This window comes from Amphibalanus amphitrite, unplaced genomic scaffold, assembly GCF_019059575.1.
Source record: "Amphibalanus amphitrite isolate SeventyFive unplaced genomic scaffold, NRLGWU_Aamphi_draft 000023F_arrow, whole genome shotgun sequence".
Lineage (NCBI taxonomy): Eukaryota > Metazoa > Arthropoda > Thecostraca > Balanomorpha > Balanidae > Amphibalanus > Amphibalanus amphitrite.
The window spans coordinates 675,547-694,477 of record NW_024881519.1 but is presented as its reverse complement, the minus strand read 5'-3'; the positions used below and the strand labels follow the sequence as shown (position 1 = coordinate 694,477).

General features: G+C 49.0%; 1 protein-coding gene across 1 annotated transcript in view; it reads right to left on the bottom strand.

Moving 5' to 3' along the window:
• The window catches only part of LOC122392460 (eukaryotic translation initiation factor 4E transporter-like), a 309,584-nt gene that overhangs the window by 88,375 nt on the left and 202,278 nt on the right, over positions 1-18,931 (bottom strand). The window contains exon 10 of the mRNA XM_043387322.1: positions 12,900-12,974. Coding sequence (XP_043243257.1) covers positions 12,900-12,974 — 75 coding nt within the window. The remainder of the gene's footprint in view (positions 1-12,899; positions 12,975-18,931) is intronic.

Here is an 18,931-nt window from a genome sequence, read left to right as displayed (position 1 = left end):
ATATACCACCGCGTGCTACAAAACGTTTTAGTCAAACATTTAAAAATCGTTAGATATCTGCGCTGACGTCACACATTCAGAGGGGTATTCCTAAGCATTAGCCCCTCTGAATCAAAATGCTGCAATTTTGAAATTCAATATTTCCGATTTAAGGCATTTCTCGATGTTGTGAGTGCCGAAACCGGTAATTGTGAGCCAGGGACCCCATTTTGGCTATCTCAACTCAAATATAATGTCAAGGTGGGAGGGTCCCTTTAACGGAAATTTCTGAGTATGAGCGGCCGGCCGGCCTTGGTCACGCTTTTGCGACGCTTATATCTCAGCAACCACTTGACCGATTTACATGCGGTAATTTTTGTAGGGTAGCTTCATTCCTTCTACCAAGTATTGGACTATTCCCGATGCATGTGAGTGACCCCTTATGCACGTGCCACGTGCAAAACGAAGAGAAGTCACTTTTTTAATAGTTGCAATATCTCGGTAACTACTGGGCCGATTGCGCTGAAAGTTGGCATGTAGGTAGGCACCCACTAGGCAATGCACATCCATGTGCCAGAGTTGGGGTGCTGCTGCACGTGCGCACGTGCAGGGGTCGTTTCCAGATCTCGAGAACGGCTGGACCGATTGCGCTCAAATTTGGTACATGGTTAGGGACCGATTAGTAGAGTGCCGTGCAAAAGTCAGTTGGGACCCATTTTGCACGTGCGCACGTGCAGGGTGCCGCTTCCAGATCTCGAGAACGGCTGGGCCGATTGTGCTCAAATTTGGCACATCGCTAGAGACCGGTTAGTAGGGTGCCGTGCACAAGTCAGTTGGGGGTACCCCCTCGCAATTTCGCACGTGCAAGGCCCACCCTCTCGCTCGCTCCGTTAGTCGCCCCAAAAGGCGGCTGGGAATGCATTGGAATGCATTCCCAATGCATTCGGCATGGGAATACATGGGAATACTGGTATCGGTATACCAAAAAGTTGGTATCCGATTGACATCTCTAGTGCGTTTAGTTCATATCTCATATACATCACTTCGGTAAGCGAAAATAACTCTGGTTCTGAAGAATGGGTTTTGGCGAGGAAGCATAAAAAGAATCGTAAGTTCAAGCGGAATAATCAACAATGAGACTCTGCTGCTGGTGAGAAAAGTGGCGCATACGCTTCTAGCCCAGAAAGGTCAGTCGATGAAAATTTAAACGCTCAGGAAACTGTTCCGAAAAGCATATTTGGATCCCTTCCTGCCAATCCGTCTGAACCGACCACTCAGTCGGTTCCGGGTGCCTCACAGTACGCCGGCTCTGATAACATCGTGTCCACGCTCACCCCGGATAACGGCGGGCAGCAAACATCTACTGAGCGGGAGCGCCAGCCCACCAACACCCTGTTGCCAACTCTAGATGAACTGATCCCGGCCGAAGCTTCGTCCGCAGAAAAGAAACGGCTTATAGCCGAGTCGGACCGTGTCTTCAATGGACATTACAGCCCAGCAGTGTGACCAAATTGGTTTAGCGTTAGGGGGAGGATGTATAAAAAAGTCGTACGAGGATGTCACTATTTTCAAAAAACTCGGCTTCAGCCTCATTTTAGGTGCAGTTTTACAGACAATGTGGGAAAAAATTATACCTGACGTCAAGTTCTGGCGGAAAGTAAAAAAACAACAACAAATGTTGTCATTAAAGATGTAAAAAACGACATTGCAAGCGCGACAGTACGAGTATGATGGTGCGAATCGTACATTGGAACAGTTTCAGTCTTTATTCCTACACTAGGTAGGTATGCTTTTACGACAAAAACGTCGTGATGATGTAATTTTAAAATTTCTGAGGATGTCATTATACTTTTTATTGGGGGTGACTTTCCCCGCAACATCACCAATTTGGCCATACTGCAGCCCAGCTGCGGTATCCTGTGTCCTGGCGTCGCTGGAGGAGTCAGATCTCAGAGAGCTCAGAGACCAACTACACGCGGCACTGTCTGCAGCCATTCCGGCAGTTGCAGGCCGCTCTTTATGCCGCCGAGTTGCTGGTAACGTTTCTGGCCTTGCGGACGACTGCTGGGCCTTGGGTTACTCGGCGGCCCAAGGCGTGCTAACGCAGCGCACTAACACAGCTACCTTGCGACCAGCGGGCCGCAACCCACTGCCTCCTCCCGGCCCGTCTCAAGGCGCCCAATCAGGTCCACCTACGCAGCCCAGCCCGGTAACCACTTCGCTAGAGGCTATTATAGCTACACAGCTGAGAATGGAGCGTGAGCTGAGAGAGCTGCGCGCAGGCCGCGCTACCCAGGCCTGCAGTGACCGTGTTCTAAATCTTGAGCGAGAAGTTGCAACTCTCCGTGAAGAGTGTGCGGCTAGAGATGTTAAGATTGAACAGCTGACGCACCTAGTGGAGGACCTACTCACCCGTGAAGACGTGCCGCCGCCACCACGCCCATCTGTGCCTGGTACGGCAGCAGCGCCTGAACGCTGTGTTAGCGTTGAGTCTACGGACGACACGGCAGCCACAACTGTTGAGGACAGAGTTGACCGCACTGTTGCCCGCGACATTGCTGCTGGTCTGGACTTGCGTTCTCTAGGTGAGGCAATCGCCTCCGCCCTGCAGTGGCGTGTCGGAGAATCAGACAGTGAGGCAGAGCGGCTACCCGCACGAGCTGACCGCCGTTTCAGACCTGCTCAGCCGTCTGACCGACCCAGTGCACCGCTGACCCGTGCGGCTACGTCCAACTCCGTCCCAGCCGCCGATTCAACAACTGGGGCAGGCGAACTGAGACGGCGACGTGACGTTGTGACCGGCACTGACCCAGCCTCTGATATCATTCAGGACTCCCGTTGCACGGAGGCTCACACAGAAAAGTTTACCATCGAAGGCATCCGTGCGACCGCTACAGACAGGGATGTGCGGAACATGGTCTGGACGGTCGTTCGCAATCTTCACGATTTTCAACGACTGCCAAAGCGTGGTTCGGCTTCTTCCGCAACAAAAGCGTTTAAGAGCGAAGTGGATGCAGAAGATGCCGACCGGGTTCTTGACCCATCCCTCTGGCCTGCTGGTCTGATCGTCCGCCGCTGTACTCGGGCTATAAATGCTGGACAAAGTCAGCAGTTTCGCCGCCCCGCGGCTTTACCAGAGCGAGCTGCCACTGCAATCCAGTGGAACACAGCGAGAGAGGAACATGAAGGAGCCGGCCGGCAGAACACAGCTCCAGGCGGCCACGGAGGTCCACACCAGGACACTCGTCGCGTTGGAACAGCCGCCCAGCGCCGCGCAGCCGGACCTCGGCCTGGATATGCTGGCTGGGAAGCAGGTGCCCCACGGCGCCCCAGACCTTCTCACGAAGACACTGCGCGCAGCGCGGGTGAATCATGGGCGGAAGTTGTCTCCCGCCGCGATGGAGGCGTCACCACCGGCGGCGACAGCGCCGGCTGGGAGGGATCCGCTCCACGCCATGACCGTTCAGCAGAGGCCAGGTATCACGGGTGGCAGGCTCAGTCTGAGCCTGGGTCCAGTTCATGGGGAAAGCGTGCACCTAGTGGCGAGTGGAGAGCGGTCGGGGCACGCCGCCGCCGCAGAGCGCGCTGGAATAACGCCCGTCAAGACTACGGAAACAGAAGCGGCTGGGAGTATTAGGTTCTCAGTGGGCACTTACAACTGTGAAGGATTTCTAACGGGCGCACACTATATTGCGGACAGTTTACTTCCCGTATGCGATGTGCTATTCCTTTCTGAGACATGGCTAGCCCGTGCCCAGGAGGCGTATATTCATCATGCTATCGCCTCACTGGTAGCTTCTGATTTCTATTGCGTGCAGGAGTTTAGCATGGAGTTGCCGCCACGAGCTGGCGAGGGTAGGCCACACGGTGGAGTGGCCCTTCTGTGCCGCCGTCAACTGGGACAAACTTTTCGCGTTATTGATTGCGGTGACTCGCGCCTCTGTGGCGTTACAATACTGGGGCAGGCTTGCCCCCTGCTCACTGTTCTGGGCTGTTACATGCCGTATTGGGAGTCAGCCGGCGCCAATCTAGAGGAATACGTCGCGCTGACGCACAAGATGGACGCCCTTATTTCGTCGCTCAGACCTACAGCGCCAGTGCTTCTTGTGGGTGATTTTAACTGCGCCCTACCAACATTGTCTCTTGAGCGGCGCCCGCCAGACTGGCATCGTGTGCGCAGTTTCTCCCCGCTGAGTGTCCATATGCAGAACCTGTTAGACGACCACGACCTGGCGATTGCTGAGTTCCATTTCTCGCAGTCTGTGGCGTACACATATGCTCGTGCCAGTAGCCAGTCGCATATTGACCATATTGCTGTCCCTCGATGTACTTTACCTCACTTATCCGAGTGTTATATAGTGCCTCCCAGCGTGGATAACTTGAGCCCACACCTTCCGATTATATGCAGCTTCCTTCTGCCGTCTGCCCGACCGGCATCTAGAACTCCCATTCGTCCAGTGGACACTGCTTCAGCCTTCTCAGAAGTACTCGACTGGAGTTCATCGGAGAAGCTAGCAGTATATGTATCGAATTTAAAAGAACTTTTGGGTGCTCGTCAAGTTGACCCCAGTGCCTCCCCAGATGACATTGACACAACTATCACAGAGTGTCTTCACACCGCCGCCCGCAACGCTGGCTGCTCCAAACTACGCCGTCCTGCTAAGCCGTGGTGGTCATCTGCTGTGACGGAGTCGAGGGATCGTGCCCGCTTCTGGCTTCACCTCTGGGATAGCTGGGGCCGACCCTCGCTGTCAGTTGTGACCCGGTGCTACCAGTCAGCCAGATCCGAGTACCGACGGGCCCGCAGGCGGGCAGCAGTATCTAAGATTGAGAGCGAGGCCAATGCCCTCAGATTGCTGCGACGCGACAAGAATTTGTCGGCGTTTTGGCGGCGCGTCCAGTGCATTCGTCGGGGCGGTTTGAAGATGGCCTCGGAGTGTCACAGCTCCGAGTTCCGTGAACACTTCCTCGCCGTTCACCAAGACAGCTCCAGCCAACTGACTCCTGGTCAAATTCGGATACGTGAGTTTGTAGAGTCACGCTTAAGAGAAGCTCGCGACGATTCCCGCACCATAACAGTCACAGCCGACCAGGTGGCCGGCTTCATCTCACGGTTACACCGGGGGAAGGCGCCAGGGATAGATGGCATTTCGGCGGAGCATCTGGTCTTTGGACAGTCACCTGAACTTCTGGCTGCCTTAGCACACCTCCTCTCAGCCTGCCTATCTACCTGCAGTGTGCCCGCCACCTTTGCAGACAGCATCGTGGTGCCACTGCTGAAGAAATCACAGCTAGACCCCAACTGTATGGATAATTACCGGCCAATATCAATCACGACTACCGCTTCTAAACTATTGGAGCTTGCGATACTGGATGAGCTGCATGCCTCCTTTTCACCGCACCAGCTGCAGTTCGGGTTCATCTCTCACCGAGGTACCATGCAGGCATCGTTACTGGCCGGTGAGACCATACAGCAAAGCAGAAGTAAAAGTCTTCCCGTCTTTGCCGCCAATTTAGACGCTCGCAAGTGCTTTGACAGGATCTGGCACGACGGCCTCTTCTTTCGGCTGTTGAGTTATTTGGGCGCAAACTGCTGGCAAACCATTGTCAATTGGTATCGTCAATTATCGGCCAGAGTAACTTATGGTGGTAACACGTCCGCGCCGTTCAACATTTGTAGAGGCACAAGGCAAGGTGCAATTTTATCGCCGACTCTGGCCAATGTCTTCCTCTTCCCTCTAGTTGAAGCTCTTGAGGATAGCGGCCGCGGGGCCTATCTGCACGGCCAGCATGTGCCTGCCGTCTGCTACGCTGACGACCTCCTGCTACTGTCAACCAACGCGCGTGACCTGGATGGTTTATTACAGTTAGTGGGAGAATTTGCCGCCAGTTGGCGTCTCAACTTGGGTCCACGTCAAAACAGCTAGTGACTATTGAGCTAATGACTTTTGAGCTAGTACAAAAGAGCTAGTGCTTCAAAACAGCTAGTGACAACACAGCTAGCGCCAAAATAGCTAGTAATGCAAAATAGCTAGTGCATTAAATCAGCTAGTGACTAAACAGCTAGCTTCAATATAGCTAGTAGAGCAAAATAGCTAGTGCTTCATTATAGCTAGTCATAAGCGTAGGAACCATGGGTGCAGTGGGTGCAGTTGCACCCACAATAATTCTCCAGTGGGTGCAGACAATGTATTCTGCACCCACAATAATCTGGAACAAAAACCCATTTTCTCATCAACACTACTTCCCATGCAGCACAACAAATTCAGGATATTTTGCCCACTTTCCACCTTTAGAAGCGTTTGCTACTGTGATGGTCTTCAAAACTTACATTTGCGCTCAAGTAAAAAAGGAAGCAACGGAACACATGTGATTGAACACATACCGATGACCCACTGTCAAAAGTTTTAGCCCGATACCTATCTTCGAAAATGGCTAAGTTAGCCGCATTTAGGTACTTTTTGCGGTAGTCAATATTGACATTATCAACGCTTCTAAATACACTTATCATCGGTAGGTACCTTTTCAACATGGTACACCCTCAAAGCTCACAAGGAGCCTCCGCTCGGGTGCCGCTCCCTACCCCCTCCCCCCCCCCCCCGGCTTCACCGGCCATGGCTGGATTTCTGCACCCATGCACCCACAATGTTCCAGCCGTTCCTACGCCCATGTAGCTATAGAAATCGCTAGCGTCGACTAATAGCTAATAAGCAAAATAGCTTATTCGTAGAGCAGCTATTATTATGCTATTATGTAGATTCTTTCCCGACGAAGAGTCCCCACGTGTAGAAGGAGGAGAAGAGCACCGTAGTTTGACAAAATTATTTGGAATGCTAGGAGGGCAGAGGACGGGATCCCTAGGACAAACAACAAATTAGAAGCGGGGCACCGGGGAATTAAAGAGATGGCATATCGCGGGAAATACATCTTTACAGTCATAGATATCTTGCAATTTTTGAAGCGAAGTGAATGGGAAGGGAACAGAGGTCCAACGAAATTGCTATTTTGACGATAGCTATTTCGTCACTAGCTGTCTTGAGGCACTAGCTCTTTATGCTTCACTAGCTACTTTGACGCTAGCTCTTTTGTCACTAGCTGTTTCTAAGCACTAGCTATTTTGCTTCACTAGCTATTTTGACGCTAGCTGTTTTGTCACTAGCTGTTTTGAGGCACTAGCTGTTTTGTACTAGTTCAAAAGTCACTAGCTCAAATGTCACTAGCTATTCTGACGTGCACCCTCTCAACTTTACACATCACGACCCAGACAGGACCAAAAGCCACTGCATCATATTCGGACGTCATCTCCTCGCAAGTACACCATCGTGGACTCTATCAGGACAGGTACTGCAAGTCCGGCAGACGTCCGAGCACCTTGGTGTAGTGCTTGACGAGAAGTTTCGCGCGGAGCATCACGTAGCTCAACGGGTCAGGCGCGCTGGCGCTGCTTTTTATGGCCTCACTCCATTAGGGCTACTGACCAACCGTCTGTCTGCCGCCGACAAGGTCTTCCTCTGGAAGTCGGTCGTGCTTCCAGCACTGGTGTTCGGATGTGAGACCGCCCCTCTCAGCCCCTCGGACATTGACCGTCTAGATGCACGACAGGCAACGTGGATCAAAGCAGCGCTTGGTCTGCCCCGTTCCTCGCACCACACTGCTCTTCTACGTGCCACTGGTACTCCTCGGATCGCGGAAGTGCTCCGCCGCAAGGCGTTCCATGCATTTTCAAGCATTTTCCGCTCGGATTACCGTCTCCATCTTGCCTATATCTCAGGCCTGGCTAAGTTGGCTGTGTTCCCAAACGAACTGGATGGCTCATTCCTGGCCCAGCTGTTCGCTATGTGCGGGGGCGACTTTGGGGCTCTTATGAGGATTGCTGCGGGAGAGCTGAATGAGGACATGGTGACGGCACCACTCGTGGATGATGGCCTTGTTGACAGCATACGGCTAGTGTTAGCTGGAAACTGCCAAGCCCCAAGGCGTCTGTTGAGACTACTTGTTTGTTGATTGTGGGTATTGTGGGATGTTCTCTGCATGCATTGTCGCTTGTCGATGCTTAATACATTGAATTGAATTGAATTGAATTGCTTTTACTCTTACCCTGCGAGGCAAATAATTGTTAATAGAAGCCGTAACTTAGATGATGTCACGGGCCAGTTTCCTGTCTCCAGATAGACAGTGGATGGCGCTTCCCCGGAAAGTAACTCGGCTACCGGGTGCCCGATCGGGACTGGATAAAGCTGCCGATCGACAAAGCGACAAAGCGCTTAGAGAATTAGAGCGCTTAAACACAGAAATGTCGGCCGATGCCGACTTAGCAAGTGATGACAAAAACCAGACGGCTTCTTCATTCAGCTCAAGGCACGCGTTGATTAACTGTTATGGCGTCACCCTGACAAGCGAGGGCCAAGAGGCTCAATAATTGGTCAAAAAGACGAAATAACACTTCATTTAAGAAACGACGGAACAGTGAAAGGGCTGCGTAGACTTTTTTGTTAGGCTCTGTTGGGCTAACAAGATCATTTCAGAGCCGAATGGATGCTAGGAATTACAGTGGAGGATCCAGCTCAGAGGTTTTTTTTTTGGGGGGGGGGGGCAAACCATAACAATTTATTGATTCTTTCCATGCCTCGTCCATAGGCGTAATGTTAAAATGCCGTTTGGGAGGGGCAAATGCCCATTTTGCCCCACCCCCTGGATCCGCCACTGAGGAATTAGAGGGTCTGGTCTGGGTCTGAAATTAGAGACATTGGTCTGGGTGGGCATCCTCGAGGTCCGTTACGGCTGAACCCATCACGAGGTCGCCTAGCCACCCACACCCCTGACGGTCACTGCACCCGGCTACGGCCTGCTCCTGGCGTGGAGGTACCCACTACCCACTTGTGATAAAGTTGCCCGTCCAGCCCCGATCAGGGGGTGGAGGCTGGACGAATTGGACTTGGCCACGCTGAGGATGGAAACGATGGAACGGTGGTGCTAACGACGGTTACTTTTAAGAACTGACGAGGCTCTCCACCTAGCTTAGTTTTCTCATTTTATAGCACAGATGACATAGGACATTATCCAGAGGGGCAATGGCGCAAAGCGTACCGGCGGCGTTCCGGCGGATGACCAACTGAGGGTGCGCATGACGGCCGTCCGACCAACCCGGGCCCGCCCCGCCACCCCTCCCGGACTTGCTCGCGCCCTGCCTGAGGTCACGACCCCGCCTGGGGCGGTGACCGGCCCTGACCTAAGACAAGACAAGGAAACGTTCTCAAAAATCAAATCCACACGGAACAAACATATTTGAAGAGTGCATGTGTCTCGTTGTTGTATCCGTTGTTCCTCGTAGGACCTATCGGCTTTCTGAATACCGAGAGGGGTCTAGAGTGGGGGGAGGGGTGCTAGACCCCCGCCGCCGTTTCGCCCATAATCAAGCTAAAAGCCTTGCAAACAAAAACAACACCCAGCGATTCACAATCAAGTCAAAAGCGTCAGATCAACATGTGCCACCTCTGAGACCAGGCATCTTACCAATGCCGTGAAGAGGATTTGGCAGCACTGGCCGGTGTTTACGGCACTGATATCAAATGTATCCTTTTTATTTACATCCACCTAATTTTGTCCAATGATTTTGATAACGTGCATGATTATGAATATTGCCTGATCGAAAGAATAAATGAATGTTGAATAGTTCTGAATGTTACCAAATGCCGTGAATGCGCATTCACGGCATTTGGTAAGATTGGGCCCTGGTCACGTGCACAAGTGCAGGGTGTTCATTAGCGAATGACATAAAGTAAGCCCCCGCTGCATGGAGCCCCAAATGATCGCCGGCCGTCGTGCAGACGAAGCCTTCGACGACTTACGCAGCGTTCAGTTCATCAAGGGTCTAGGACTCTTGACCGTGCCGCCTAACGGACCTCTGAGACCAGGGCCCAATCTTACCAATGCCGTAAAGAGGATTTGGCAGCACTGGCCGGTGTTTACGGCACTGATATCAAATGTATCATTTTTATTTACATCCACCTAATTTTGTCCAATGATTTTGATAACGTGCATGATTATGAATATTGCCTGAACGAAAGAATAAATGAATGTTAAATAGTTCTGAATGTTACCAAATGCCGTGAATGCGCATTCACGGCATTTGGTAAGATTGGGCCCTGGTCACGTGCACAAGTGCAGGGTATTCATTAGCGAATGACATAAAGTAAGCCCCCGCTGCATGGAGCCCCAAATGATCGCCGGCCATCGTGCAGACGAAGCCTTCGACGACTTACGCAGCGTTCAGTTCATCAAGGGTCTAGGACTCTTGAGTTCGCTCCGCAACTTGAGTGGCTTGAGGTTAAACGGTGAAGTCCAAGCAGGAAAAATCCAGACTGCAGAGTGACCAGGGGTGCTGGGATCTTGTTCAGTTGCTCAAAGGTGAAGACAGTCTAGCAATTCTTCAGTAATCTGTCCAGTATTCACGTTCGATTTGGATTAAGAAAAACTGGGAAGGCATTCTTAAATATATGGAAGTCTGGGGCATTCCACGATAGATCGCCCCAAAAAAAATTAAAATTTACACCCGCATATTTTATTTTTTGCCTAAAATTGGTCTAATGGGTTGTGATGGGCGGGGAACCCAGCTGTGGCAAGGATTTTTTTCTTCAAACAACGGTTTCCGAGATATAGCCTCGGGCAGTTCCTGGAGGTCACGCTGCAACCCTATGTTTGGCGGCTTATAACTCAGAAACTATTGGTTTTCTATGGTAAAAACTTGATATGGTTCAACTCGCAATCAACCAACAAACGTTTTGGCTATCTCGGATTTTTGATTTTTGAAAATTTTGATCACGTGACATCTTGACCTTGTTTTACGAAGAGTGACCTTTATATTTTCCCAACTGAAAGTCGCAATTTTGTCTGATGACGATTAAAGCCTTATCAATTGTCATTCATATGCGATAATGACAAAGTGACTTTCGGCCTGCGTTGACCTCAGGTCAGGTCATTTTTATGACCTTCCCATTATTACGAGCGGGAGCGACAGTGAGATCTCGAGAACAAAGCAAGATAGCGACAAGCGGTAAACGGCACAGGGTACACATGGATAAGGTCTACAATTTTTACTCAGGTCATTTTCAAGTCAGGTGAAAGATGACGTCACAGGGGTAAAAAGAAAGTCTAAATGGCGGCACTACATATATACGAAGTTTTTCTCGAATAACTTTCGAAGTATCCCAGCTAGGAACAAACTAATAGCACCATCGTGATCCTCTCGTCGATCCGCATCGAAACATGTGTATGTTGACCTCGAAAGATCAAGGTCAAAAGTTGACCTTAGGTCACGTGACCTTAAGGTCATCATCTATATCATTCGATGGGCCTTGACGAGCTGAACACAATGAGCCTATCCGCGCGGCTGTATCTCAAACCTGTAAGGAGTTGTCAGCAAAAAACATTTGGTGACCTTTAATGACGTCACATGACCCAAGAGCAACATTACAGTTGACCAAGAGCAAAAAAGGTCTCAAGGTAGTCAAAGTTAGTCGCATATGGAGTCACTCATGGTATATTAGGCAATTCCGACGCGTTTTAGTGTAAAAATAAGGGAGCTGAATTGACCAATTGACTTATAATGGGGGGTGGTCAAGAAATTGACCTGACCTCAGGTCATCGGCATCGAAATTCAAAACGAACTGGCGCTAGGCGAAAGCAAACGGATTGGTGCCTCTTCTACGTCTCTTTCTTTATTAGATCAAAAGGTACAGCCAAAAACGGAAAAGTATTGTGTGTTTAAAGCGTGATCTCGGATGACCTTTCAGCGGGTCACTGATACAAAGCTGCACCGATGCCATCAATAATTGCCTAACTCAACATGATTCAAAAATATTTGAACCGGTCAGATGCGTTTCGGTGGTAGCCGATATTTCTGCCATTGACTTATAAAGGACAGGTAAAAAAATGACTGATCTCAGGTCAATGCAGGCCGAAAGCCACTTTTTTATTGTTGCATATCAATGACAATTGATAAGGCTTTAATCGTCATCAGACAAAATTGCGACTTTCAGTTGGGAAAATATCAAGGTCACTCTTCGTAAAACAAGGTCAAGATGTCACGTGATCAAAATTTTCAAAAATCGAAAATCCGAGATAGCCAAAACGTTTGCTGGTTGATTGTGAGTTGAACCATATCAAGTTTTTACCATAGAAAACCAATAGTTTCTGAGTTATAAGCCGTCAAACATAGGGTTGCAGCGTGACCTCCAGGAATTGCCTGAGGCTATATCTCGGAAACCGTTGTTCGAAGAAAAAAATCCTTGGCACAGCTGGCTTCCCCGCCCATAACAACCCATTAGACCAATTTTAAGCAAAAAATAAAATATGAGGGTGTACGGCTTTGGTCGATCTATCTTGGTGACTATCGTGGTGACCCCGACTAGTGATGTCAATTACAGAAAGTTGTGATACCGATACCAAACCAAATACCAACAGATACCGTAGGGAAATGCCAACCCTTTTACCAAAGTCACAGTCTGGTTTGTCGTGCATGGCTGCAGCGGCCCTCGGCCCCGGCGTGCCGGCGGAGAGTGGGCGGAGCCAGGCGGCTGACGTCATCCAAGTATGACGCACACAGCACATATTTAGGCTGCACGGACCTGAAGAGGGCCCGTATCCAGTTCTCCGACAGGGTCTCCAAAAGTAGAGCGAATTCACCGATGTTTCGTCAGGTTCAAAGCCCAGGATCTGTGCAATTAAGTTTGAGAGGCTCTACATAGATTGGCTCGGCGCGCCGGCGCTGCACCGTTGCAATGGTCCGGCTAAGTACACGAGTGACGTCATCCTAATAGCGTCATGCCTCGACAAAAGTCACCAATCAGTGCCTAGATTAGTGTGGGTGGCCGCCCAGTCAGCACAGTTGGTGATGTGGGCCGGGGGAGGGCGCTGCTCACCTGACTGGCGGCCGGCTGGGGCAGCGGAGCGGGCTCTCCGGCCAGAGGCGCCTCGGAGGCGCGCAGCTGAGATACCTGACACACACAACACAACAGCACACTCTGAGAGACTCAGCTGACACACCTGACACACACAACACAACACAACAACACACTCTGAGAGACTCAAACAGCCGCATTCACCCACCTCACTACCGACAATTAACCGGCTTACATGATATAGCGAAACTGTCTCTGCAACAGATTTTTCCGATTTGCGAAAAGTAGACAACTTTCGACTCACGTAAATTGGTCTGCGCGCGTTAAAATGACAATTACGCGGAACAGAAATATCTCATGAATTAACCCTCCCCGAACCTATTGCTATTGGTTCTCACACCCAGCCCGGGGAATGGGGGTATATCCCCTTGCCGTTTCGCCCTTAACCCGCGTCAAAAATAATGCCGAAATTACATCGCTCACTTTTTGGTCAGGTCAAAGGTCAGGTCACCAGAGGTCATCAAAGACCCAATTTCACAGATTTTCAGCTCGAATGTCGACACTTTCAACAAACCGGCGCATAACTCAGACACCAATAGAGCTAGAGCAACCGGAAAAGGATATTTGATAGTTTTTCCGCTCTTTCTGGATAATTCTCTGAAGATTTGACATACGGTCAACAGTTTTCTCTACAGGGGGCAAAAACTGCCAAAATACACGTTTTTTTCGCAAACAGTGTTTCTAACAGATAACTTTTGACTCTAACCTTGCCCGAGGAGCTTACTTTTACCGACATCGTGTTCCTTTCGTCAAGACGTATCGAATGAGCTATTAATTGACCTTGAAAGGTCATTTTGAAAATTCGACCCCACGTCAATGACATGACATGAACGGAAAGGATCATGTTGCATATCAGTCGATCCGTATCGCCGAGCTGAACACATCTGACGTGTTTTCACCACTCTAGTACGTCTCAATCAAAAGTTACAGCCAAAGAACTGCCGGTGACCGTTCATGACCTGAGATGACCTCAGGGGCACACAGAGGGGTCACAGGTGCATTTTTTCGATTTAGTGTGTCATGTTAAACCATGAACCGATGCTTGAGAGGGTTTTGAACGACATTCCTCTAAAAGAGGCACAGTTCAATTTTCTCCCATTGACTTATAATGGAGAGGTCGCAAAATTGACAGATAACAAAAATCCGAGATATACATTTTGTACATAGGGGAGAGAGGGGCAAAGCGGCCACCCATCGTTTTAGCCCTCCACAGCTGGCGTCAGTTTCAATTCATGGTTTCCAATTATGTTTCTCTTCGCGGTCGTTCGAATGGGCCAGACCGGGGTTTCAGGCCCATCGCCATTGTTACGAGCGAGCGAGCGCAGCGAGCGAAGCGAAGTCTTTTCAATATAACGGAAAAATCTCAGTATGAGCGGCCCGGCCCGGCCCGGCCGGCCCGGCCTGTAACGCTTTTGAGAGGCTTATATCTCAGCAACCGCAGGACGGATTGGCCTGCGGTCTTTTTTGCTGGGTAGCCCCATCTCTTCTACCCCGTAATTGACTACTTTTGATACATCTCAGTGACCGTCGTGGTACGTGCCAAGTGAAAAGTCAAGGGTGTTCAAGCAGTTTTGCACAAGTAATGATTTTGAGAGGCCCATATCTCAGCAGCGGCTTGAGCGATTGTCTTGCGGTAATTTTTATAGGGTAGCTGCATCCCTTCTACCAAAGGTCGGATACTCTTGATCTATCTGAGTGCAAAATACAAAAAGAAGAGGTGCCAAATTTGTTCCCATTTCAGTAACTCGGTAATTACTGGGGCGATTTCGCTGAAACTTGGCATACAGGTAGGCACCCACCAGGCAATGCATTCCCATGTGTTGCGGTTAGGGTGCTACTGCACGTGCGCACGTGCAAGGGGCGTTTCCAGATCTCGAGAACGGCTGGGCCGATTGCGCTCAAATTTGGTACACGGTTGGGGACCGGTTAGTAGGGTGCCGTGCAAAAGTCATTTTGGACCCCGTTTGCACGTGCGCACGTGCAGAATGCCGCTTCCAGATCTCAGGAACGGCTGGGCCGATTGCGTTCAAATTTGGCACACCGCTAGCGACCGGTTAGAAGGGTGCTTTGCACAAGCCCGCTGAAAGTACCCTCTCGCCCTTCCGCACGTGCAGGGCTCACTATCTCGCTCGCTCGTTCTTCGCCCAAAAGGCGTTTTACTGGTTTAGTGAAACACGGAAAAGCATTTCTTGCCAGGTTACCAACTATGTTAACAATTTTTAAATGTTATTTCATTACAAAACCTTTGGAATTTTTATAAGCGTTCTTGTGCATGCATTGCGTGGTTATCGTACATGTCTTCCACCAGTTTTAATGCTTTTTACCCCACTTATAGCTGAGCTGGAATATTTTTGCCTCGGACGGTATGCGCGGGGCAAAGTGGCCGGGGCAAAGTGGCCAGCACCCAATTGGCCATAAGTTGTATTCATCTGGATAAAAACATGACTTATGTTCAAATATGTCGTCATGCATTCGTCTTGGCCACTTTCCGGTTACATGAGTTACCAAATAATGCAATTAAATGTTTTCCATGAAAATCCTTTCTTTGTTTACCTACAGGTGGGATGAACCTTGTCACCATTAAATACCCTAGTCGTACATGAGGCAACCAATCTGTTTCTCATATCGGGACTTGAGAAGTCGCCGGTGGCCGCTTTGCCCCAGGGTATGGGGCAAAGCGGCCAATATGCATAGGTTCAAAGTTTGGTCAATATCTCCCAGATGTGAACGCCTTTGGAAATGAAACGCAGTTGAAATAAAAGGCAATTTAAAAGGGATCACATTGGTATAAAAAAAAAATATTTCCAAGTTGAAAATTCAAGAGACAGCATCGTAAGAAGGCAAAGGGCGTTCGATAGCTCTGTCAAATTTGTCGAGGGAAGCCAAATTCATTGACTTCGGGGTCACCGATGACGTCACAAGTCAGGTCAAAGATAAAATGCATAACCGTTCACGGGTCTTCCAGGGAATGCGCTATAATATTCCCTTATTTTTTTGCATTTTAACGCAATAAAAGCATTTTCCCTGAAAAAAAAAACGTTTTTTTCACGAGTACAACGCATTTTGTCGAAAATCAGCGATAGGGCGCCAGTTGTCCAGTACATATGCTGCTAGTACAGATCACTGATAATACCAGGTCAGGTCACAGGTCAGGTCACCAGGGGTCAGCACATGAACCCAACTTAACCCGCACACCGACGGGGGGCGGTTATCCGCCCCTATGAGATTTTTCGTGAGTAACGGGAAAACCGCGGCGCGTAGCGCCGCGAAATTTGGTATGACTATTCTCTCATCAATTTTACATATGGTGTGCAAGTTTGAACCTCCTAACTTTTAAGGTCAGGTCACCAGGTCACTTCGAATGACCCAACCTCAAGTCACTTTTTTGCAACTTTGTCACCGTGTCAGAGCAACAATAGATGACGGAGGCCTTTCAAAGTCACAGGATGTTATTACGTCATTAGTAGCTACAATTTGTATATTCGGAATTTTGATATCGATGACCTAAGGTCAGATCAATTTCTCGACCTCCTTATTATAAGTTAATGGGGGGAAATCAATTCCCTGTTTTTACCACTAAAACGCGTCAGAATGGCCCCATATACCATAGACGACTTCACATACCATCAACCTTCACTACCTTGAGGCCTGTTTTGCTGTTGGCCAGCTGTAAGGTCATGTGACGTCATCAAAGGTCACCGAAGGTTTTTTTGCCAATAACTCCTTACAGGGACGCATATTTACGTCTGGACAACGAGTTGCGGGGAAAAGTGCTGATTTTGTTGCAGTTTTAGGAGCCGGTGATTAGGCTGGATTTTTGGGTTACTTTTTCGTTCCGATTCATGTATTTCATAGTGTTTGGCTTTTGAATATTTTAGTTCTTTCAGATAAATATTACTTGCCTTACAACTTTTGTAAAAACGTTTCATTTTTTATAAGCCGACGTTCAGAGTCCTAAAAATACATCAGCACTACAATCATTGTAAATAAACAAATGGAGCACCACTTGGCTCTGTTCCAAGGCCATTTTTTAGTTTATCTGGTGGTTTTCTTACTCTTGTACGTCGTTTTGTTGGATGTTTTGAATATTGACTTATATCATATTTAAGAAGCATGTTGACTGAAAACAATCCGAAGTATCCAGGAGGCTGACAGAGGTCCTGACTCCTGAGCAATATCAATATCAAGTTGAACAAGTTATGAAATTTTGGTTGATAAACGCAAGGTGATCGGGCTCATATATCAGCAAGAAAAAGTAAAATTAAAAGAGCTTATTGGCCAAAAACAAGCTATAATATTGCAGACCTTGGAGCAATACCTACTGAAGAGCACGCTGAGCAGGATCATGCCAGAAAATGTTGACTGGTGAGCGCATATTGATGTATTGGTATGGATATTGAATGATAACTTACAACAGCAAGATAAATTAGTGCTAACTTTCAAGTTAACCCTCGCCCGTAAACGGCGATCTGCCACCTTCGCCCATGCAGGGGGGGGGTTGGTGCGACCCCCCCCTTGGCGTTTGAAAACGGAGCGTCGTAGAGCTTAGCGGAAAAAACCAACGGATTGCTCTCAACGAGATCTCGCGATTGGTGGTATATTTTTTGGTCCTAGGTCAACATTTGACCTACTTTTGACCGGTCAAAGGTCAAATTTTCGGAAAAATAGACTTTTTCAAATTTTCCGCGGCGATTGCGGCAAAACGGTGGGAGATATCGACTTGAAACCTTCACTATCGTGTTCCTTGATCAATTCTCTATCGTTTGGTATGTATTTCGTTTCCCTAGCTCTAAAAATGGCGCGTTGGGAGCGCCGGAAGTCGGCAAGGTCACAGTCGGCGGCAGAAATTCGAAAAATCAAAATTTAAATTTTTGAAATCTGATTGTATTTTTGGATTTGGGATGTCCATTTGCTCCCTATAGAAGCTAATATTGCTGCATATTCCCATTGAGGTGACAAGAATTAGCAAAATAGTGGTTCGGGCGCTTTTCAAAAATAGTACCGGACGCTGTTCCTCTTGTGACGTCATAGCTCCGTGACCTGACCTGACCCGGTCAAGTTTCTTATACCATATGATAGCCAATACTTGCCCCAACATGCATGGGAAGTTTCATCACGATCCATCAACCGATGTCCGTACCACCGGCAGGAAACCTCGGGCGTTGGCACTCAGTTTGTGAAAATCCGGCCGGAGGCTGTTCCCTTTGTAACGTCATAACTCCGTGACCTGACATGACCCGGTCAAAATTTTTTTATCAAAAGATGCGCAAGGTTTGCCCCATAAGGTACCCAAAATTTGGCGGCGCTGCGCGCCGCCGTTTTTGCACTATTTCCGAAAAACCTCAGGGGGGGGGGGTTGCACCAACCCCCCCCCTACATGGGCGAGGGTTAAAAATCTAGAATGAATGGACTTGGGCAGCTTAGATGCTTCATGCTATGCAGATTGTAATGTGCATCAGGTACTCAGTGTCTGGCAAATGAAACATGCGATCATTCTATTGCTACTGGAGGAGAAAGCTTGGATCACTAAATCCACTTTATGTTGATTTTGATGTTAATCATCACTGTATTTCTTGAAAAAAGGATTATAGTAGAATTGTCAATGTGACAATCCATGCAACGATGTGATCATATAATGTGTTCATAGTCATTCGTGATAGTGATTATTGGTCCAATATACAATGGCAAAGCTCTCAGTCTCAGCGTTTCTTCCTGTGGATGGCCAGCAGTGACTCAGAGCTTTGAGGCAGGGATGCGGAGCCGGAGCCGGAGTCGGAGCCGGAGCCGCCGGAGCCGGCATATTTTGCCCGGAGCCGGAGCCGGAGCCGGAGCCGTGAAACAATATAGCCCGGAGCCGGAGCCGGAGCCGGAGCCGCCAAAAAAGGGGGCGATTCCGGCTCCTTTTTATTTTTTGAAGAGGAAAAAATAATTGACCTAGTTCGGTTTGACAGTACAAGGCAGTAAAACATATGGTACTGTCATGGGCCATCAAG